The sequence below is a fragment of the Microcaecilia unicolor genome, chromosome 7 (genome assembly GCF_901765095.1).
Source record: "Microcaecilia unicolor chromosome 7, aMicUni1.1, whole genome shotgun sequence".
Taxonomy (NCBI): Eukaryota; Metazoa; Chordata; class Amphibia; order Gymnophiona; family Siphonopidae; genus Microcaecilia; species Microcaecilia unicolor.
Genome location: NC_044037.1, coordinates 118,523,282 through 118,546,652, shown reverse-complemented (window position 1 = coordinate 118,546,652; position 23,371 = coordinate 118,523,282). Strand labels below are relative to the sequence as shown.

Here is a 23,371-nt window from a genome sequence, read left to right as displayed (position 1 = left end):
CCGTTCGATTATGCCCCTCTATGGCTTTTTTCTCAGCTTCTGCCTTTCTTCAACTTCTTGCCTTCCCAGAAATTTGAAGGTGGCCTTGCTGGGCTGGGGGCTTCACTCTTCTCTTTAGTGGGGATGGCTCAGATTCAACGGCAGAGCTTCTTTCTCCTCTCTAATTTTCTTTATGGGTCATCCAGATTTTTTAAAAATTCTTTTACTGCCTCTTCTAGTCCAGGTTTCTGTTTTCACACTGTTGCATAGAGTCTTCTATATATTCTAGTGTCTCTTGCTTAACACTAAGTTCACAGTTCTCTTTATTATCTTTTCTATCCTCCGCAAGGCAGATTGATAACCGGTTGTTTGGGTTTGGTGGACAGCTCTAAGTGGCCATCTTGATGTGTGACAGAATTGGATTCCAGCATTTCTTATGCTTTTAATGTAAGTAATGGAGATTGCTGCTGATTTAACTCTTCAGTTAGACTGGAGTATAATCATTTTGGTAAATGAACATATAGCTATGTATTCCAACTCACATTTACATTTTTGAAACACTAAAATAAGTCATACTGGGATAGTTTTAGAAAAATCCTTAGTTTTCTGAAGAGGATTTAAAATGAGGCTCAGGCTTTGTTTTGTTTGATTTTGTTTGCTTTAAAGATAGGGTATCACAACATGGTACATTATAGGTTTCACTAGAGGAAAGGTGAAGAAATGTCCCTGGCTTTCTCATATCATACTGTTTATTACATAAATGTATAAAACAGGGGCAAGACAAAAAGAAAGAGATATTTAGAGAAGGAAAGGCATGTTTAAGCCAAAGGTGCCCTTATATGTCTAAAAACTTAAATTCCTACCTTACATGGGGAACATCATCAAAGTGGCCTACAGTAAAGTGATTCATATATATAAAAGACATAACAAAGGAAAGAAAAGTGGTAGGAATTTTATTTGGTAACACTTTATTCATAGCATTTATCTGGAGAAAGATTACAACAGGCTTCTGTACAATCTTTGAACATGCTGTGGTAGGAGAAACTGCTTTCTTGGGGGTGGGGGTGGGAGACTCTAGTTCCCTTAAATTTGTTTTCCATCTCCCAGTAACCCCATTTACTCCCCCACCTCTTCGGCATGTTTCTCCTATGCTTCCTATACAAAATAACCTTTGCATAGATTTTATTACGAGGAACCTATTTTACAGAGAGGAACTGTACACATGGTGATATAAGCAGATGAGGATTTCAATTTTTTCCCTTTCTCTTTAATCTATTCTCAAAACAAGGGCTCTGTAACCAAGTAATTAAAACAATGTATATTTTCATATATTTGTATAAAGAGACTCACCACAGCAGAGCAAGAAACAAAACAGAAAAGGGGAAAGCATAATCATATCTATGGCTAGTCTTTTAAGTTCCATAGGATCATTTTTGTGCGGGTCTTCCTTTCTCACCCCACTACTACATGCTTGCTTCATTGCCACCACTCACAACCTACAAGTTTGGTCACATAATTTAAAAACCTTAAGAAATTTTATAGTGCTCAACTAAAGAAAATCCCTTCCCATCTTAAATTCACCATTGATTTATTTTCTAGGTCTATAACAACCTACATATGTGAGTAGGACTTATATTTTGGGAAAGAAAGGTGTGGATAATCCCCCTTCTATTTGTAGTCTGAAGACAGCCCCCTGTTGATCCCTCCAATCCATGAATGGAGGAAGTGAAGTTTCTGATGAACAAGTCACAGTTAAAGAAATTTTGTAAATTCAAAGTAATTAAAAATCATTAAGGAGCTATATAGCTCCCAGTGGAGAACTTGCACCAGTGTAGAAAGAAGGCTAAAGGTGTTGCACTATGTCAGTTCTCAATCATTTACTGCATGCTAACCCAAAAGGCTTAACATGGAATCTCCAGCCTGTGATCTCAAGCATAATGCTCACCATCGCTGAATCAATCAATATCCGAAAGAGGCAGATTTGAATACTTACTAAATATAAAATGTTAGTGGTAAGCATGCATGTGCACCTTCTGTTCCTTTCCCCCATCTGGTGACTCAAGATTGTTGCCAGAAAACAGAGTACACAAAACAATTACAGTTTTTCAATTAACACTGACAAACTGCAGTGAAACAGATTGCCTTGGTCCAGAGACTGTTCCGACTCTCTCATCCCTCTTAAAAGTATATGTGTATTGAATGGGACACTGGCTTGATTTGCAAAAAAACAAATCTGAAGAATAACAGTCCAGAATTCTAGAGGATGATGGGTATAGAAAGGGATGGATATTTATACCAATCATAAATGTCCAAATGGCAGGTCCCTCAACTGTGTTGGCTTGGGTGTCTGTGGGTTGCTTCTTGGTCGCCTGACATTATAGACTGATCTGGGATGGTGTACAGTATCTTCAAGGACAATGGAATGTAAGCCAATGGAGCATGGTGGCGAGAGATGATGTTCATAAGGCCCTGGGCTGTACTCTTTTGGGTGGTGAAACCACTAGCACCTGTCCTTAATTTTATGTAGTGGTATCAGTGGCTGGCAGAATATCTGATTTTCAGGACCACAAGAAATTAATGTGCAGCTGATACACAAAATTGTTTGTTCAAGTGGAGAGATGGGGGAGAAAGGGTTTATATGGACTGCTTCAGACTAACCTCCACCCCTCTTACCAATTTCACAAACCTCTTCCAAGTAGCCTCCCATCTGCTAGTTAAGATTTTATGTCTGTTTTCACTTTCGTTATTATTTTCTCTAGCTTTTTCCCTGGGTCACGTCTTGGGTTTCCGCCCTCGATGACTTAGAGATGAAGTAATTGCTGCTGCAGGAGAACCAGACTTCCTCCCCAAAGTTGGTGAGGGGGCTGTTAGTGGTGTAGTGATAGAAGATGAACGTGTGTTTCCAGCTGGTGTAGTGGCTGCAGCAGCAGCTGCAGCTGCCACACTGCGCAAGACACGGTTTGCAGAGTTTTCTGAGGCATACATGTGCTTTCTCTTTTTCAACTTCTCTGGCTCAGAGTCAACATCACTGCCACTCCGCAGCCGTTTCTGTGGCTTGTCATCATCCTCACTTAAGGTCTCATCCCCAGACTCTGCTCTGGCTCTGTTTTGTCCACTTGAGCTCTCATCTGAAGAATTCTGCTTCTTCTGCGGTGGCAGCTTAGTAAGTTTCTTTTCACTTTCCAGGGCAGGCACTAGGTCACCTGGACGCTGCCTAGTGCACCTACCCTTGGGGGGAGATCTCAGTTCTGAGGCACTGCTTTCCAGTGATGAAGAATCATCTGGTCGCCATATTACTGTGGCTTTGTCAGACTTTGCATCTTGCTTTGATGGCAATTCTTTGACTGCCTCACTGTCAGAATCTGTCCTGGCAGTCGAGGACACCACATGGCGCCTGGTGATCCTAGCAGAAGCCTCATTTCCAGAGTCAAGGCCTCTCCTGTCTTTAATGGTTTCCTGTTTCCCAGCCTTTCTAGGTAGTGGTCGTTTCCTTTCCACCTCTGATGAGCTCTCGCTGTCAGTTTGTATCTGTTGGGTAGCTGATGAAACCCCTCTCACCTTGTGTCTCAGGGGCTCTTCCCCTGGTGCTTTCCGTTTCTTCTTGCGAATGGGTTTCTTAGATTGATGCCTAAGATTAGAGGCCTCATCAAAGGAACTTTCCTCATTGGAGAGGGGAGACAGGCAGCTTTTCTCCCTCTGTGGGGGTGTCTGGACCTTAGGAGGTCTCCCACGCTTGCGTTTCTGTGGAGTAACACCACTACCTGCTGCTTGACTGTCAGAGTGCTTTGGACTCCCCTCTTCCTCTTTTTTCAGCTTTTTATTCAGAGTGAGGGGAGTGTAAGGGGTACTGGAGAAACTTGGATTTTCCTTTCCTGAAGTCGGTGAATAGCCAGGAGAGGCTGGCAAGTGCATCTTGGGGGGCCTTCCCCGCTTCCGTTTCTCTGTAGGAGAACCTGCTGAAGAAATACTATCACTCTCCGCAGAAGGAGGAGTCTTCAGGGCCAATGAAAGTGTATTCTTGGCACTGGGAGTTCCACTGTCCTTTGCTGTGGCTTGGGTGTCTGGGTTAAGTTTGTTGCTGTCTGCAGCATCCTGCCTACTGATCCCACCCTCTGCAACTGCCTTGCCTTGGGGACTCATCTCATCTGGCAGCAAGTTTTCTGGAACTGGGCTCTGTTCTGGAGACTGAATCCCTACGGAGGTTTCTGATTTGGGGAATTTGGGAGGACGGCCTCGCTTTCGTTTTAGAACAGGAGGGGGGCTATCACCCTCTAGCCTCTCCCCTAGGGATGGCAGTGGTAGTATCTTGCAATCCATTTCCAGAGTCTCAGTAAATGCTTTATCTTCTGCTGGGAGTCTCTGTCTGACAGGGAGGCAATTACCAGGCTCAGGGCTCCTTGTTGGACCCTCCATGTTGGGCCTGTGACGGGTGGGCATTCGGCTTGCAAGCTCAAGGTTGCCAATAGGTATCTCTATCTCTTGGCTAGGGTTTTGTATGGATTGTGTTGAATCATCTTGTTCCACTATTTTCATCTCTACCCAAGGGAAGCTGAGATGGCTACTGTCTACTTCAGACTTCTCAACTGAAGACAGGGTTCCAGCAGCAGCAGCAGCTGCTGCTCTGGCTTCCAGTTCAATTCTCCTCCTGATAGGTAGGTTCCTTAGTACTGGCATCTCCTTACTGAAAACCTCTGTATCTGAGGGGCTGTTGGCAGAGCTCCCTTCAGGGCTGGCTGTGCCAGTCTTGGATCGGTTACGACGGCGTTTTACTGGTTCTCTCTCTTCTACCACAGTCACAAGGCGACCTGGGAGCTTGCGCAACACTTTGGCAGTAGGCGAGTCATCCTTCTGGCTTTGTAGGATCTCACTGTCTGCTGTGGTCCGCCGCCGTGCTGTACGAGTGCCACTTGGGCTCTCCTTCAGTTTTTCAGCATCTGTAGGAGAACAAACTACCTGCTTCTCTTTTGGAGATAATGAAGATTCTGTCCCTTGCTCTTCTAGAGGTGTTGCCTGCCTCAGTGATACACTTGGGTTTGATAATGTCGTTGATTCAGTGGAAACTGACAAGTTTTCTTTTCCTGGTATCTCTGTGTTGGAACTTTGGAACATGCCTTTGATACTGGAATCTTTGCTGTTCTGGTGTGGTATCTCTGGTTCCACTTTGTTCTTCCAAACCTCAGCAGGCATGACCAAACCAGGATGGTTTATGCTGGCTTTCATTAGTCTATCATCTGCTGCCACTGACCTGTTGCCGGTAACGGACTTTGCTGCTACAGCAGGCACCTCAGTCCATTTCCTCTCCCCCAGACAACTGTTATCTGTTTCTTTTGTCTTTAGATCTCCAAGTATTGTCAGCTTCTCCATCTCCTTAGCCTGTCTACTGTGGTTTGGTGTTGGTGTGGTCCTTCTCAGGATTGATCCAAAGGTAGTCTTTAGTTCACTGTCCCTAGGAGATATTTTGATGATTCCCGTTGCTAAGCTCTGGCATGTTTCTGGGAGCATGGATGATCTTTTCTGTTTTGCAGGTAAAAGTGGAATGAAGTCCTCAGGAGCAAATTCTGTGTTCTTAGAATGCATTCTCAATCCTGTCAACCCCTGATGGTCCTTACTGGCATCTCCGCTTTGTGTTGAGGAAGGTGATTCCTCCATTGACTGAGCAGCAGTATATGATTTATTATGTGCGTAGAAGTTTTGCCTCACTTCTTGTAGATTACTTGGCTCTCCCATGAACTTATGCTCAGTAGTTTCATTTTCGCTGGGAAACTGTCTCTGGCATTCTGAGACGGGCTCTCTTGTCCCTTTTGATGCTTCACTGAGGAACTGTACTGCAGAAGGAATGTGACCAAGGTGCTGCTGTGAGTTGAATCTGCATCCAATGGTGGCATCCTCAGTACAATCTCTGCTTTGGCCCTTGGCTCCATCTACACCCCCTGTCTTGTTTGACTGAATCAAAGGCACTTGATTAGCTACTGACAGAGAAAGGAACTCCTTGTTTGCAGACTGGTTTATTTGGGCATCCTTACAGAGCTGTGATGCTTGTTCTTCAAGAGTAGCAGGTACCAAGGCTCTACCATGGAGAATATCCGTGGAGGCATCCTCCCCACCAGGTTTGAAGATAGATGGTGGAAGAATGGGGTTGACTTCCATACCTGCCTGCTTCTGAGACGCTCTCTCTGAGAGGGAATTAGATGCTGATTGCCACAGGCTTCCTCTGGCACTTTCATCTAATTCCTTTTTGTTGTCCTGGAATGTTACAACCCTATCTTCTGGCCTGTGCTGGAGTGGTATCCGACTGGTAGTACAGTGCTGGGCTTGTGTATCTAAGACCGGTGGCTTCTTTATCTCTTGCCATTGCAAATGTGGCTGCTGCTTCCTTTCTCCAATGGCAAGTACTTCGTTTCCCTGAACAGCAGCCCTGAGTAGCCTCCTCTCACTGCTGTGTCTAGGCTGAGAGTTCTCCCAGTGAACCATGCTTAATCTCTTGGCTTCCTGACGTGTCTGTGGCAACTCTGCTGCATCAAATTCTCTTTCTCCTAGCTCTGATAGTCGTACACCCCGCAGTCGCTCACTCACTCGAGTGCCCATCCTCTCACTCAGCCTGTGGGGGTTCTTGGCCTTCTTACTCTTCTTGCTGTGGCTCTCCTCACCAAATCTGATCTCATCCTCCTCCTCAGGTAGTCGAAACACCTCATCTTTGGCCTGGTCCAAATCCTTCCTGGCTGCCTCCACTTGTTCCTAGGAGATGGAAGCAGATAAGAGAAAAAGACATTCAAGATCAGTGTATATGTTTATAGGGGGCATTATGCATATAGACTGATGCAATGCATAACTTAGAATTAACATGGGAAGCAAGCAATTGTCGTTAACAAATGACTATCTGACACATGAGTCTACATATACCAGGGGCATAGCCAAAGGTGGGGTCCTCCATTTTTGGCTCAGGTCCACCTAGCAGTAGCACACCCTTGGTGTAGCTGGTAGGGATCCCACAGTAACTCTCTTCAGTTGACCTCAGTAGTTAGTGGAAGTTCCTGAGCCACTGACACTGGCACCCCACTCATGCTCATGGATGAGAACGGGTATCCATGGAGTGCCTGTGTCAAAGGAATGCTTCCACTGACTGCTGAGGTTGACTGAGGGGAATTATGGGAGGCTTCAGATGTCTTTAGCTGGTGGGACTTGAGGATCCCTGCCAGCTAATGTATTTACATTTTAAGTTGAGCTGGAAGGGGGAGGAGCAGGAGGCTGAGAAGAAATGCATCATGCCCTTGTACCCACCCTTCTTACAGGCTGGTCCACCCAAAATCTGCCATCTGGCCACATCACTGGTGTCGATGTACAAGAATATGTGGGTAGTGCATATGTGGAGCAACAAACATACCAGAAAATGTAACACATTTAAGGGTAGTGCTGCTTAGATAAAGCAGGTTGTCTCTACACTATCAATCCCAGAATTGAAACATGCAATTTCAGTGCAGAATTAAAACACCTCTGCAATAGATGTACCTGTAAATATGAAAAGATGTTATGTTACACGACCTAAATGCGCAAATCAGTTGTGTGCATCTGATTCTGTACTTGCTTACTAAAGGAAGAAGCTGATTTTCACCTCTGCTTGCTTGAGCTCTTCTTTACAGATTTCTTCCAAGGAGGCTTCAAGAAAATTCATAGCATACCGTTCAATCGGTGTCAGCTGTAAGAGAGAAAAGGTGCTGTTATAAACTTAATATGAGCTGGGGGACAGGGGTTAATGGCGCGCGTGCGGGCATGATTCGTGTAGGGTCATTGCCAACACTAGCGTCTTTCAGAAAATTGGTCCAATATACTGGATATTAAATATGATGGAAAGCATGGTAGCCAAAAAACTTACAGATTACATACACAAATTCTCAATATTACACAAATCTCAGTCAGGTTTTCTCCCTCTACACAGCACAGAAACAGTACTACTCACTCTCCTAGCCAAATTCAAGCAGGAAATAGCAACAGGCAAAAACATCCTCCTTCTCCTCTAATTCGACATGTCTAGTGCGTTCGACATGGTAAACCATAATATACTAATAAGATTACTAGATAAGTTCAGGATTGGTGGTAACATACTTAGCTGGATCAAAGGTTTCCTAACCACAAGAGCATATCAAGTAAAATCAAACTCAAGCATATCATCACCATGGAAGGCAGACTGCGGAGTACCACAAGGATCACCGCTGTGACCAATCCTCTTCAACCTAATGATGACCCCTCTAGCCAAGACCCTATCCAACCAAGGCCTTAACCCTTTCATCTATGCAGATGATGTCAAAATATACATTCCTTACAAATCTAATCTGACAGAAATCACCAACGAAATCAAGATCAGCTTGAACATCATGGACTCTTGGGCAAATGCATTTCAACTAAAACTCAACAAAGAAAAAACACACTGTCTCGTTGTCTCATCCCAACACAGCGCGGACAACCCCACAATTATCAACACCCCAGATTACACCCTCCCTATCTCAGACAGCCTGAAAATCCTCTGCGTTACTATGGACCGCAACTTAACACTAGAAAACCAAGTGACATCCACAACAAAGAAAATGTTTCACTCAATGTGGAAACTCAAATGTGTGAAACAATTCTTCCCGAGGGAAACATTTCGCAACCTGATACCATCAATGGTGCCAAGCCATGTAGACTACTGCAATGGAATTTATGCGGGATGTAAAGAACAAACCTTAAATAAACTTCAGACCGCTCAGAACACGGCAGCCAGGCTTATCTTCGGAAAAACCCAATTTGATAGCGCAAAACCCCTCCGTGAAAAACTACACTGGCTCCCAATCAAAGAACGCATTGCTTTCAAAATCTGCACACTGTTCACAAAACTATCTACGGTGAAGCCCCGGGATACATGACAGACTTGATCAACCTACCAACTAAAAACACATCCAAATCAACACGAACGTACCTAAACCTGCACTACCCAAGCTGCAAAGGGCTCAAATACAAATCAACTTATGTATCCAGTTTTTCCTACATAAGCACACAATTATGGAACGCATTACCAAAAAAGCCTTGAAAACTACGTACAACCACCTACACTTCTGGAGAACACTAAAATCTTATCTGTTCAAAAAGGCATACCCTACCAACCCAACAAATGCCTATCTCTGCAACACAACAAAACTAAAATACGGAATAGACATAACACAATTCTTCCGTTGTATGATTCCCTTATGTGGCTGTACCACATGAACTTTATCTTATCTCAACATCATTCTGTATTTGTTTACACCGGAGTCTGCAAACGCATCTCCGGTACTATGTAAGCCACATTGAGCCTGCAAATAGGTGGGAAAATGTGAGATACAAATGTAACACATAACAAATAATAATGTTATGCAAGCAGAGGAGCCAGATCTGTGAGTGCTGTGGGTGCTTGAGCACCCCCAATATTGAGCAAACTCTTTTATTGTGTCCAGGAAGGGCTAATTTCTATTGGGTTTAGCACTCCCAATCATTTTCAAAAGTTGGCTCCTATGTATGCAAGTGAGAATGATCCAAAAAGTGAGAAGATGGTTTGTCTCCTCAAAGGCTGCTAAAACCAGGTCTGGCAGCATCCCCAAAGACCCTTAGTATGAGGAACCAGTAGAAGTGCCGTAACAGAGGATGCCAACAGGGTGAAAGTTCAAACTACTGTCAGCAGTTAGGATTTTGAGAAAGCCTGCTATTTTTTTCCAAATATGTAGTTACTTTTCTCATAGCCTTTCCATAGATATCCTGTTGCTAGGTGTACTTTTATTTCTTTTTCAGAAAGAATGCCTTAAAACATAAGACACTAGCAACTAGGGAAAAATGTATATATTTTGGCTAGGAGACTAGCACACATTAAAAAAAAAAATGTTCTCCAGGATAGTGTTCATAAACAAAAACAAACAATTAAAAACCCTCTAAAAACAAAAGTACTGATACTAGATAAAGAACTCAGACCTTTGATTATGAAAATCAATCAGCCTTTAATAAACAATTTAGAATTCTCAGTGCCAGAAATAACAATTTGCTAAATCACAAGGATAATTTGAGATGAAGCACTACTAATAAGTGTAAAATTCCCCTCTGATGCGATAAAACCATCAAGTAAAAGATAGAAATGGATTTATATGAAATGTACAGAATCAATTCTCAGATGAATTATGTGTTTAAAGGTGGACCCAGCAAAAGGTTTAGATCAGAAGCAGACAATATGTTTTTGAAGCATTTATACATTTACGGGGAAGTTATCTACATAGGCTACTGTCAAGATGTGTTATTCAACTATTAACCCTAGTTATTAGTAACTAGGACTCGCTGCATAAAATGGGATCTGTGCTAAAATAACATGCCATAAAGGCAGGCCACATTGATAACTACACCCCTTATATAATTGCTACTAAGTAAAATGGTTTTTTTTGTCAAACATTCAATTATTTTTGTATTTTATGCCCTGCCTAAATTCATAAATTTTGGTAGATCAGATTAACTGTGTCTTGCCTAGCTCCCAAATCTAAACCTCTTGCATTAGAAATATGAAAGATGAGGGACACCAAATGAGATGTGTCTTTATTTTAGTCAGCATTGATTCTAAATCATCCTTTGCAAGAATTTCACATGATTCTGGCATTTAAGGCAATGGTGTGCTGGTAAATTTTTAACAACAGGCTCTCTCCCCCATCCTCCTCTGCGCCGCCCCCCCCCCCCCCAAATTGCAGAGCTGGCTGGAATGGAAGTGATTCACAGTGAAGCTCCAAGATTCTTCTGCGACGAGGAGGAGTGGAGGACGATAGAAGACTGGTGGCCAGCAGCGGCAGGGGTGTGAGGAGACGGAGACACGGAGACGGAGTGCACTAGCAGTGCAGGAAGCAGAAGGCGACAAACACCTGCAGGACTCAGGACGGAGCCGTTACAGAAGCAAGAGAACAGACAAGGGCACACTCATTGGCGCGCAGGGTGCCACTGAGGAGGAGGAAGCCGGCGTCATGATGTTAGGGTCATCATAGGCGGGACTCGAAGACCGGAGAGGTGGGGAGAGAGCGAAAGGAGCTGCAGAGGGAGGAAGCGGCACTGGCAGAGGCGGAGAGAGTGCAAGGAACCGCTGGGAGGAGACAAGTGAGTGGAGGTAGGTAGGCCAGCACAGACGGAGCAGAAGTTAGGACACCCCCCCATATGGTTTGTGCTTTCACCCGGGGCGGTCCGCCCCCACTGGAACCAGCCCAATGTAGCATGACGAGGCCTCTCGCGTAGGGAAAAAAAAACTTTCCCGTCCCTGCTGACAGAGACAGCTGAACAACCGGCTCGCAAAACTGCTCAAAAATTAACAACCTGCTCTGCAGAGCCGTTGTGAGCCGGCTCCAGCACACCACTGAATATATCTATAATTCTTTCTAATAAGAATTGCACATTCCAGTCACCCAGCTCTGAACTGCTTGCATCTGTTTAACTATTTTCCCACCTCTGCAATAAAGCTGCTTTCCTTCAGTTTTCTATCTCCAACCACTGATACAGCTCTCAGAATTACGGAGTCTCCGATGTCTTGGGGCAATACTTCTGAACATCTGACTGTGAGTAAATAATCTATATTTATTCAATAAAGGACATGTCAGAAAATAAAGAGGCTGCAGATGTGTGCTGGTGTGCCAAGGTTATACTTCTAGGACATTAAAGCTTTACATAAGGTTTGGTGTGGAGTATCCTTGAGGGATATTACTGAAACAGGACATTTAGGGAATTCCAGTAGAGAGGTTCCAATAATGCTGAAAGAAAGCCAGGAGTGTTTAAGGGGAGAGCAGAGGATGCAAATTATCCACATCAACTTCTAAGCAGATTGAAGATGCAAGAACCCCCACCACCTAATTTGAAGTGTATGTATACAAATGCTAGAAGCCTTCAAATAAGATGGGAGAGTTAGAGTATATATCACTAAAAGAAGTGGTAGATATAACAGGCACCTCAGACACCACATGGAAGGAGGACAATCAATAGGACACTGTATTAACATGGTAGAAATTATATCGCAATGACAGAGTGGATCAAACTGGAGGGGACGGGGATTGTGCTATACACTAAGGGAATTGAGTCAAACAAAAAAAAAAACATTCTATATGGAATAGATAGCAGCATGGAATCATTATGGATAGAAATTCCATGTATGAAGGGATGGAGTATATCGGGTAGGGTTGTACTACCTCCGCCAGGACAAAACAAGCAGACAGATGAAGACATGTTTACATAAATTAGGAAAGCTAGAAAAATAGGGCAACATTATAACAATAGGTGATTTCAATTACAGCAATATTGGCTGGATAAATGTTACATCAGGGAGCACAAGGGAAGTAAAATTTCTAGACATAATAAATGAATGCTTCTTGGAGAAACTGGTCCAGGAACAGACAAGAGGGGGAGCTATTTTGGATCTAGTCCTAAGTGGATTGCAGGGCACAGTACGAGAGGAAATGGTGTTGGGTCTGCTGGGAAACAGTGATCATAACATGATCAAATTTGAACTAATATCTGGAGTGAAGTCACAAAGGAAATCTACTGTAGCAGTATCGAAAGGGTGAGTATGATAAACTGAAAAAAAATGGTTAAAAAGAAGCTAAAAGGATTGGTTGCAAAGGTTAGGATGCAGGCATTGACATTGTTAAAAACACCATCTTGGAAGCCCAGACCAGATGTATTCCATGAATTTATAAAGCTGGAAAGAAAAGCAAACAACCACCAGCATGGTTAAAAGGTGAAGAGAACATCCTTCAAACAATGGAAAAACGACCCAAATGAAGAAAATAAGAATCAACATAACCACTGAAAGTTAGATGAAAAGCATTGATAAAGAAGGCAAAAGGAGAATATGAAGAGAAACTTGGAACAGAGACTAAACTCGCAGCAACACTTTTTCAGGTACATCAGAAGCCGAAAGCCTGTGAGGGAATCCGGGGGACCATTAGTTCATGAAGGACCATAAGGGCACTCAAGGAGGACAAGGCCATAGCAGAGAGACTGAATGAATTCTTTGTTTCGGTCTTTACGGAAAAAGATGCAGGATATTCCTGTACCAGAAATGGTTTTCAAGGGTGATGATGTGGAGGAACTGAAAGAAATCTTGGTGAACCTAGAAGACGTACTGAGCCAAATCGATAAATTAAAAAGTAGTAAGTCACCTGGACCTGAAGGCATGCACCCTAGGGTACTAAAAGAACTCAAAAATTAAATTGCTGATCTTCTGTTAGTGATCTGTACCATGTCGTGAAAATCGCCCATAGTACCAGAAGATTGGAGGGTGGCCAATGCAATGGGTGATCTGGGAAATTATAGACCGGTAAGCCTGAATTCAGTGTCTGGCAAAATAGTAGAACTATTATAATGAATAAAATTAAGGAACACAGACAAACGTGGGACAGAGTCAGCATGGATTCAGCCAAGGGAAGTCTTGCCTCACCGATTTGTTTCATTTCTTTGAAGGTGTGAATAAACATGTTGATAAAGATGAGCCAGTTGATGCAGTGTATGTAGATTTTCAGAAAGCATTTGACAAAGAAAATTAAAGAGTCATGGAATAGTGGGGAATGTTTTGTTGTGGATTAGGAATTGGTTATTGGACAGAAAAAGGGTAGGGTTAAACAGCCATTTCTCTCAATGGAGGAGGATGATTAGTAGAGTGTTGCACGAATCTGTACTGGGACTGGTGCTATTTAACATTTTTAGAAATGATCTGGAAACTGATCAAATGAGGTGATTACATTTGCAGATGACACAAAACTTTCAAAGTTCTTAAAACACACGCAGATTTTGAAAAATTGCAGGAAGACCTAAGGAAATTGGAAGACTGGGCATCCAAATGGTAGATGAAATTTAATGTAGACAAATGCAAAGTGATGTACATTATGAAGAATAATCCCAATCATAGTTACCTGATACTAGGGTCCACACGTTGAGAGTCAGCACCCAAGAAAAAGATCTAGATGTCATTGTAGGCAATACGCTGACATTTTCTGCCCAGTGTGTGGCAGAGGCCAAAAAAGCAAACAGGATGCCAGGAATTATTAGAAAAGGGATGGTAAATAAGACCACGAATACTATAATGCCTCTGTATTGCTCCATGGTGTGACCTCACCTTGAGTACTGTGTTCAATTCTGGTCGCAGTATCTCAAAAAAGATATAGTGGAGTAAGAAAAGGTTCAAAGAACAGCGACCAAAATGACAAAGGGGATTGGAAGTCCTCTCATATCAGGAAAGACTAAAGAGGCGAGGGGCTCGTCAGCTGGTAAAACAGACGGATGAGGGAAGATATGATTGAGGTTTACAAAATCCTGAGTGTAGAATTGGTAAAAGTGAATCAATTTTTTACTCTTTCAAAAAGTATGCTCTACATAATATGCTAGAGCATGCTTCCAATCTACAGTATGTGGTGCTGCTTCTGCAGGATGAGAACGTAGCTTAGTGAAGAAGACAGGAAGAAGATTGAAGTGGAACTCCGGTTACACTTTAGGGAGGAATTTGGGGTGGGTTTGAAGCTGGTGTAAGGTGGGTTTCCACAAGGGCCTGAATTTTGCTTATTCTTCAGGTGGACGTAAGAACAATACCTTGTACGTGAGGAACTTCAGAGAACAGGAATGAAGTGGTTCAAACGGAGGTTTCATGAGAGCTGTGAGGATTACCAAGATCCCACGCCACTGGAGGTGGTCTGATAGGAGGTTTTGTATGAAATAAACCTTTCATGAATCTAACTATCATGGGATGAATGGAAATGGATCATCAACCCTAGAGTGAAAAGCGCTAATGGCACTCAAGTGTGCTCTGACTGAAATAGTTTTGAGGCCAGAATTAGAAAGATGAAGGAGGTACTCCATAAGGATAGGAAGACAGCACCTAGCAGGGTTGAGTGCTCTGGTTATGCACTAGAAGGAAAATCTTCTCCAACTGAAATGGTAACATTCCTGCAAAGGTGTCCTAGAGGCTAGGAATATCCTAGAGACAGCATCTGGAAGATTTAATGAATGTAAATCTGTGTCTGAAAAGCCAAGCTGCCAGGGCTAGAGAATGAGGGTCTGTATGGAGGAGGGACCCCTTGCTCTGTGTTATTAGGGTTGGAAAAGGATCTAACCTCAATGGATCCTTGGATGAGAGATCTATAAGAAGAGGTAACCAAATTTTTTTAATCACTTTATTTATGAACAATTTTAAATAAATCCAAGCAAAGAAAATACTTTTACAGAAAATTGGTCTAATTTAACAAAAGCATCCTAACACAGGAAAGCATATTATGTAAAAATAAACAATTAGAACCAAAATAGTCCTCATTAAAGAGAAGAGCAAGAGATAATTGAGAAAAAGGAAAATCATACTTAACAGTATCTAAAAACTAAGAAGAAAAAACCCCTAGAGGTAAGACTTAAATTATTACTTAGCGAGAAAAAAAAACCTGATACAATCAAGGTGAGACATTTTGTTCAACCAAGTGGGGGTTCTGATCAGCAGCGACGACGACCTTATTACTCAAAAAGGCAGTTAATTGAGACAGGTCAAAGAAAAAAATATGAGTGAGACTGATACGTCACAACACATTTGCATGGAAACTTAAAAAAAAAAAAAACGTTCAGAGCCAAGACTCTGGGACAAATCAACAAAAATTGTTTCCTACATTTTTGAGTTACTTTAGCAACATCAGGAAATACCTGTATTTTTAAAGAACAAAAAGTAGAAAAATGATATTTAAAGTATAATTTCAGGAGCCAGTCTCTATAGTCTGGAATCAACGTAACCAGAAGTGTAGGACTAGCTACTCCCTCCTTTGATGATTCCAAAAAGGCAGTTAAATCCAAACTATCCTTAGATCAGTGGCGTAGCTAAGTGGGGCGCAGCTCCCCCAAACAGATTTTTAGAAGAGATGGTGTCTAAGCGCCAAATGCCTGCAGTGCCAATAACTTTCTCTGCCTCCTCCCCCCTCCCGCGCGAGTCTTGTACCTACTCCTGTCTCTTCCGCCCGCTCTCTCCCATCCGCATGGTCGCTCGTTTTTAAAGCCCCGAGGCGTTCTCCCTCCCACACTGGCGATTCACATAGCCAGCCTTCTGCGAGCGTCGGGTCCTCTCCTTCAGACGTGTCCCACCTCTGCGGAAGACAGGAAGTTGCATTAGAGGAGGCGGGACGTGCCTGAGGAGAGGCTCCGACGCTGGCAGATGGCTGGCTTTGTGAATAGCTGGTGTCGGAGGGAGAACGCCTCGGGGGTTTTAAAAACGAGAGACTACGCAGATGGGAGAGAGCGGGCGAAAGAGACAGTAGGTACAAGACTCGCGCGGGAGGGGGGAGAAGGCAAAGAAAGTTGTTGGCACTGCAGGTATTTGGCGCTTAGGTGCCATCTCTTCTAAAAATGTTTCGGGGAGTGATCGAGCAGAGTGTGCAAGGCTGAGCGGTGCTTAACTTGAACCAGCCCTCGCTCACCCTCTGGAGGTAATGTGGGGTATCTGCACTGATGCTGATCGCTCCGACCCTGAAGTACAGCTGATTTTGTGAGGAGTGAGACCGCCGACGCCTTTGAATCCCGCCCAGCGCTAACAGCCGCTCAGCTGTGGTCCGTCATTCCAACTCCCTCTTCAAGGCTTACTACATCCCCTCCTCGTGGCGCTGCAAGCCCTTTGCTGTACCCCACTTGCTGCCCTTTTACTGCTGTGCCTGCTCTGCCGTCCTAACGATTTGGGGAGAGTTTATTTGTGACTTTCTGAGTGCATATGAATGACGGCCAGCTAGTGGAGGGAAACTGAGACTGTCCACAGTGGCTACAAGGATGTCCCATCAAGTTATACTTATTTTCTACTTCTCAGCTCTTATCCACTTCACTCTCACCGCAACAGAGCCCATATATAACTCTATACCATTGGCCTCAATTAGTCGGAGATTACCAACTTGCCGCCTACCCCGCAATGCTGCCCCCTTGGATCATATGTTTAATCAGAACTTTTCAGAACCCCCCTCCGAAGGGACACCACCTTGTAGTGGTGGAGGGGCTTCCGTATTTCAATGACTCAGAGGGCTATGTTGAAGGGCTACCCATATCAGACAGGCCTCTGAGGAGAAACCAGACAAAGTGTGTCCCAAACTGGGAGAGTGGTGAGATGATGACCTGGAGTTCGTATGCCCAACAGCCCAGCTGCCCTCTGAGGGTCTGTCTTCTTTATGTAAATTTCCTCTCTGTAATTGCATTTTCCTTAACTGAGAGGAAGGAAACAACCAGTGGTCAGCCGCTGATGGCCAGCATCTTGTCCCCTGAGCAGCAAGTGCGGGACCGCTGCACATCTTACTGCCCATAGATGAAAGGGTTGGTAAGTCCTTTGATTAGCGCCGGCGAAGGAGCGTCGACGCTCTTGGACCTGGAAAAACAACTCTATCGCTCCCGAATTATTCAACCACCATGTCCAAAGGAGTGGAGGAGTGAGTTAGAGGCATATGCTGAAACGGAGGACGTTTACAGCAGAACCCGAATCGGCGAAACCACTCCTAAACACCTCAACAGAAATCATCTTGGAGTTTTGGGCTTCCGTGGAGGTCACATTGAATACCATCTGGAAGGTGCTTTGGGACCTAATGGCGGTAGTAAATAACTTTGTTTCAGATATGATTTTATTGGAGAGTTGCATGGACAATTTGACTGAAACCTCTGAGATTGAAAAAATTGATATGACAGACGAAGTTCTGTACAAGCAAGAAGTGGTTATGATCTTGAAAATGATGGACCAGAAACTTTGAATAATAAGGTGGATTTTTTTGTGGATGATTAATGTTGAGATTATTGTTTTTCTCAGAGTTCCAGGTATGACTCCTAAAGTTTTCCTCAAAAATATTTCCTTAATTATTACTTTGAAAGGAGTGAAGCCTGTGAAAACTGGGATTGCTTTAATCAGTGGGATCTGAATTACAGATTTGAATATATGTATCGTTAAATAATTTCTGGTTTTTAAGAGAGAGAGAATGTAATCAGATGTATTATTTCTAACTAAAACCTGGATAATAAGTATGTTCTTAATGAAATGAATTGACTATAAGCCGTATTTGGTCTTGAGGAAGCCAACCAGATGATCAATGTGGAATAATGAAGTAGATGAGTAATATCTGGGGACAATCAGGTTAATACCATGTTTTCTTTTTACCGTTTACTGTTTAACTGAGCTCCTTGTCTTATATCACTCTCCCTATTTTTCTTCACTTTGTGGTCTAAGAAAGAGAAAGATTGTATATAAGCCATAAATCTAGTTGGGATTGTTTTCTTCTTTTATTGTATTAATGTGCAACCATCTCTGTATTACTGTTTGCAAGTGACCCTTGTAAAATGAAAAATTATAAATAAATGATTAAAAAAAAAAGAACTTTTCAGAACCCCGCAGCAATATCCCAAGGCACCTTATAACTATCCTGTGTGCAGCACAGCAGGCTGTTCAGCATCACACTTTCCAATTTGGCTACATCAACGCAAGATCAGTTGTGAATAAGCCTGAGCTTATCTCGGACTGGATCCTTACCGAGGAACTTGACAATGTTCATCACAGAAACCTGGTTACGAGAGCCTAAGGACCCCATTATGCTCGACCTATGCCAGGAGGGCTATACAATTATACACTGGGACAGGAAAGATAAAAGAGGTGACGGCTTAGCCATCATATACTGTTCACACCTCGTAGTAGATTCCTGCACTGACCTCCTATCCCCATCTCTTGAAATAGCTGCGGTAAACATTCATCACAGTTCACTCCGCAAACATTTGACCTGTGTTCTATTTTACAGGCCTCCAACCAATTGGCTTCATAATCAAACAGTTCTCTTGGATTTTATCTCTACTATATGCACTGCCAACTCAAATATCATCATATTGGGCGACATTAATCTCCACCTGGATAATCTACATTCCCCTGACACACTGCAATTTTTAGATTTCCTTCATCTTTGGGACCTACAGCGTCCGGTTGCTTGTCCTTCCCATTCCAAGGGCCATTCCTTAGATCTCTTCTCCTTTAAATTCCTAGATGACTCAAACTTCCTCCTAAATGGTATCTGTTGGACCGAAATGGCCTGGTCAGATCACTACAAGCTTCAATTCACCCTGCGCTGGTTAAGCTCGGGTTTGCACCAGCCCAGTCAAATCCAAACTTACAATACGAGAGGTGTAATTGACATACCATTATTCTGGAAGTCAGTTTATAGCACTGACTGTGCAGTGCGCACTGATTCCACCGATTATCTTAGAGAATGGGACAACAAATGTAGGAGTGTCCTGGACTCCATTGCACTCATGCACCTCAAAACCTCCTATATCCGTACTTCCACGCCCTGGTTTTCCCTTGAGCTAAAAGCGCTGAAAACTGAAACACGGAAGCATGAACGAGTCTGGCGCAAAAAGAAGTCAGATCAAGAGTTTGAAAGATGGAAAACCTGCTGCCACAAATATAATTATGCCATTAAGAAAGCAAAACGCTCTTACTTCTCGGTGCAATTAAAAGCTGCAGGTAATGATAGTAAAAAGCTGAACCAACTTCTGAACTCTTTTCTTGCCACCACTATGCTGGAGTCTAACCATGACGAACTTCCTTTGGCAGATCTACTCGCTACATATTTCAACGAGAAAATACAAAATCTAAGATCAACACTATCCAGTACCCCCGCGGCTGTAGACAATTTCCTAAGCACTTTGGTTAGACACACTGATTATCGTCCAGCTGATCGCAAATGGACTGCCTTTAGTAGCGTTCATGTGGAAAACGTATCCAAAGCGCTACTTAAGTTCTCTAACAAGTATTGTGGATTGGATGCTTGCCCTAGTCACCTTTTAAAAGCAGCACTAAAACGCTTCGTCGCCAATCTGACTACCTATCTAAATTATATGATGGAAGAGGGCATCTTTCACCCTGAGCATGACAATATACTTCTTACGCCCTTTCTGAAGAATCCAAAGATCAAAGCAGACGTGATTTGAAACTATCGACCTGTGGCATCTATTCCACTGATTATCAAAGTAATGGAAAGCATGGTGAATACTCAGTTAAATGAATTCCTGGAAAACTTTGACATTCTACATTACTCTCAATCCGGATTCCGTAACCAATATAGCACCGAAACCGTCCTGGTTACCGCCTTGTCAAATTTCAAGAGGGAGATTTCTGTGGGTAAAAAAATATTGCTGCTGCAGTTCGATATGTCTAGCGCGTTCGATATGGTGGACCACACATTTTGCTACATCTACTCGATACCTTAGGCATTGGAGGGAGCGTGCTACATTGGTTTAAGGGTTTCCTGTCATCTAGAACTTATCAGGTCAAAGCCACTCCGGCCTTCTCCGCTCCTTGGAAAGCCTCATGTGGGGTCCCCCAAGGCTCGCCTCTGTCACCAGCACTATTCAATATCATGATGTTTCCCCTTGCAATCGCATTAGCTAACCTAGGCTTAAACCCATTTATCTATGCAGACGACATAACCATCTACATCCCCTTCGATTCCGCCTTAGGTGAAATCTCAGACTTGATAGAAGCGAGTTTTTCAATCATGGATCTTTGGGCTAAGGTGTTTCAGTTTAAGTTAAACAAAGACAAAACTCAAGTGTCTTGTCCTCTCGTCCATCCATACCAGATTATTTCCAAGCACCCTTGTTCTCAAAGACCAGACACTACCTATCTCAAAGAGCCTGAGACTTCTTGGTGTTGAGCTGGACCCTCTTCTGCAACTAGACCTGCATGTGCGAGCGGTCACCAAAAGGATGTTCTATGCAATGTGGAGGCTGCGGCGTACTAGATTCTGTCTCACTAGAGAGCTTTTCCGCACTCTTGTTCATTGGCTAGTTCTGTCTCACCTAAATTATTGTGGGATATATGCGGGCTGTTAAGAGCACTTACTGAAAAAGTTCCAGACTGCCCAGAACACTGCAGCAAAGCTGCTGCGTCTCAATCTACACTGGCTACCAGTAAAAGAACGAATCGCCTACAAGATCTGCACGCTAACACATAAAGCGAATGCTACATACCTGTAGAAGGTATTCTCCGACGTCCACGGCAGTGACGTCCACGGCAGCCCCTCCAATCGGAATCTTCACTAGCAAAAGCCTTTGCTAGCCCTCGCGCGCCGATGCGCATGCGCGGCCGTCTTCCCACCCGAAACCGGCTCGTGCCGGCCAGTCTCATATGTAGCAAGACAAAGAGAAGGGAAGACACAACTCCAAAGGGGAGGCGGGCAGGTTTGTGAGAACAATCAGCCTGCTGTCCTCGGAGAATACCTTCTACAGGTATGTAGCATTCGCTTTCTCCGAGGACAAGCAGGCTGCTTGTTCTCACTGATGGGGTATCCCTAGCCCCCAGGCTCACTCAAAACAACAACAACCATGGTCAATTGGGCCTCGCAACGGCGAGGACATAACTGAGATTGACCTAAGAAATTTACCAACTAACTGAGAGTGCAGCCTGGAACAGAACAAACAGGGCCCTCGGGGGGTGGAGTTGGATCCTAAAGCCCCAAACAGGTTCTGAAGAACTGACTGCCCGAACCGACTGTCGCGTCGGGTATCCTGCTGCAGGCAGTAATGAGATGTGAATGTGTGGACAGATGACCACGTCGCAGCTTTGCAAATCTCTTCAATGGTAGCTGACTTCAAGTGGGCTACCGACGCTGCCATGGCTCTAACATTATGAGCCGTGACATGACCCTCAAGAGCCAGCCCAGCCTGGGCGTAAGTGAAGGAAATGCAATCTGCTAGCCAATTGGATATGGTGCGTTTTCCTACAGCCACTCCCCTCCTGTTGGGATCAAAAGAAACAAACAATTGGGCGGACTGTCTGTTGGGCTGTGTCCGCTCCAAATAGAAGGCCAATGCTCTTTTGCAGTCCAATGTGTGCAGCTGACGTTCAGCAGGGCAGGAATGAGGACGGAACTCCGACACAACCTTTGGCAAGAACTTAGGGTGAGTGCGGAGGACTACTCTGTTATGATGAAATTTGGTGTAAGGGGCCTGGGCTACCAAGGCCTGAAGCTCACTGACTCTACGAGCTGAAGTAACTGCCACGAAGAAAATGACCTTCCAGGTCAAGTACTTCAGATGGCAGGAGTTCAGTGGCTCAAAAGGAGGTTTCATCAGCTGGGTGAGAACGACATTGAGATCCCATGACACTGTAGGAGGCTTGACAGGGGGCTTTGACAAAAGCAAACCTCTCATGAAGCGAACAACTAAAGGCTGTCCTGAGATCGGCTTACCTTCCACACGGTAATGGTATGCACTGATTGCACTAAGGTGAACCCTTACAGAGTTGGTCTTGAGACCAGACTCAGACAAGTGCAGAAGGTATTCAAGCAGGGTCTGTGTAGGACAAGAGCGAGGATCTAGGGCCTTGCTGTCACACCAGACGGCAAACCTCCTCCACAGAAAGAAGTAACTCCTCTTAGTGGAATCTTTCCAGGAAGCAAGCAAGATGCGGGAGACACCCTCCGACAGACCCAAAGAGGCAAAGTCTACGCTCTCAACATCCAGGCCGTGAGAGCCAGGGACCGGAGGCTGGGATGCAGAAGCGCCCCTTCGTCCTGTGTGATGAGGGTCGGAAAACACTCCAATCTCCACGGTTCTTCGGAGGACAACTCCAGAAGAAGAGGGAACCAGATCTGACGCGGCCAAAAAGGAGCAATCAGAATCATGGTGCCTCGGTCTTGCTTGAGTTTCAACAAAGTCTTCCCCACCAGAGGTATGGGAGGATAAGCATACAGCAGACCCTCCCCCCAGTCCAGGAGAAAGGCATCCGATGCCAGTCTGCCGTGGGCCTGAAGCCTGGAACAGAACTGAGGGACTTTGTGGTTGGCTCGAGATGCGAAGAGATCCACCAAGGGGGTGCCCCACACCTGGAAGATCTGTCGCACAACACGAGAATTGAGCGACCACTCGTGAGGTTGCATAATCCTGCTCAACCTGTCGGCCAGACTGTTGTTTACGCCTGCCAGATATGTGGCTTGGAGCACCATGCCGTGACGGCGAGCCCAGAGCCACATGCTGACGGCTTCCTGACACAGGGGGCGAGATCCGGTGCCCCCCTGCTTGTTGACGTAATACATGGCAACCTGGTTGTCTGTCTGAATTTAGATAATTTGGTGGGACAGCCGATCTCTGAAAGCCTTCAGAGCGTTCCAGATCGCTCGCAACTCCAGAAGATTGATCTGCAGATCGCGTTCCTGGAGGGACCAGCTTCCTTGGGTGTGAAGCCCATCGATATGAGCTCCCCATCCCAGGAGAGACGCATCCGTTGTCAGCACTTTTTGTGGCTGAGGAATTTGGAAAGGACGTCCCAGAGTCAAATTGGACCAAATCGTCCACCAATACAGGGATTTGAGAAAACTCGTGGACAGGTGGATCACGTCTTCTAGAT

The 23,371-nt window shown here is 44.3% G+C and overlaps 1 protein-coding gene across 1 annotated transcript in view; it reads right to left on the bottom strand.

Annotated features, from left to right (window-relative positions):
• Positions 1-915: 915 nt before the first annotated feature.
• Positions 916-23,371, bottom strand: part of SRCAP (Snf2 related CREBBP activator protein) — a gene marked incomplete at its 5' end in the record, with an annotated part of 948,600 nt that continues 926,144 nt past the window's right edge. The window contains 2 exons of the mRNA XM_030210811.1: positions 916-6,714; positions 7,589-7,672. Coding sequence (XP_030066671.1) covers positions 2,752-6,714; positions 7,589-7,672 — 4,047 coding nt within the window. The remainder of the gene's footprint in view (positions 6,715-7,588; positions 7,673-23,371) is intronic.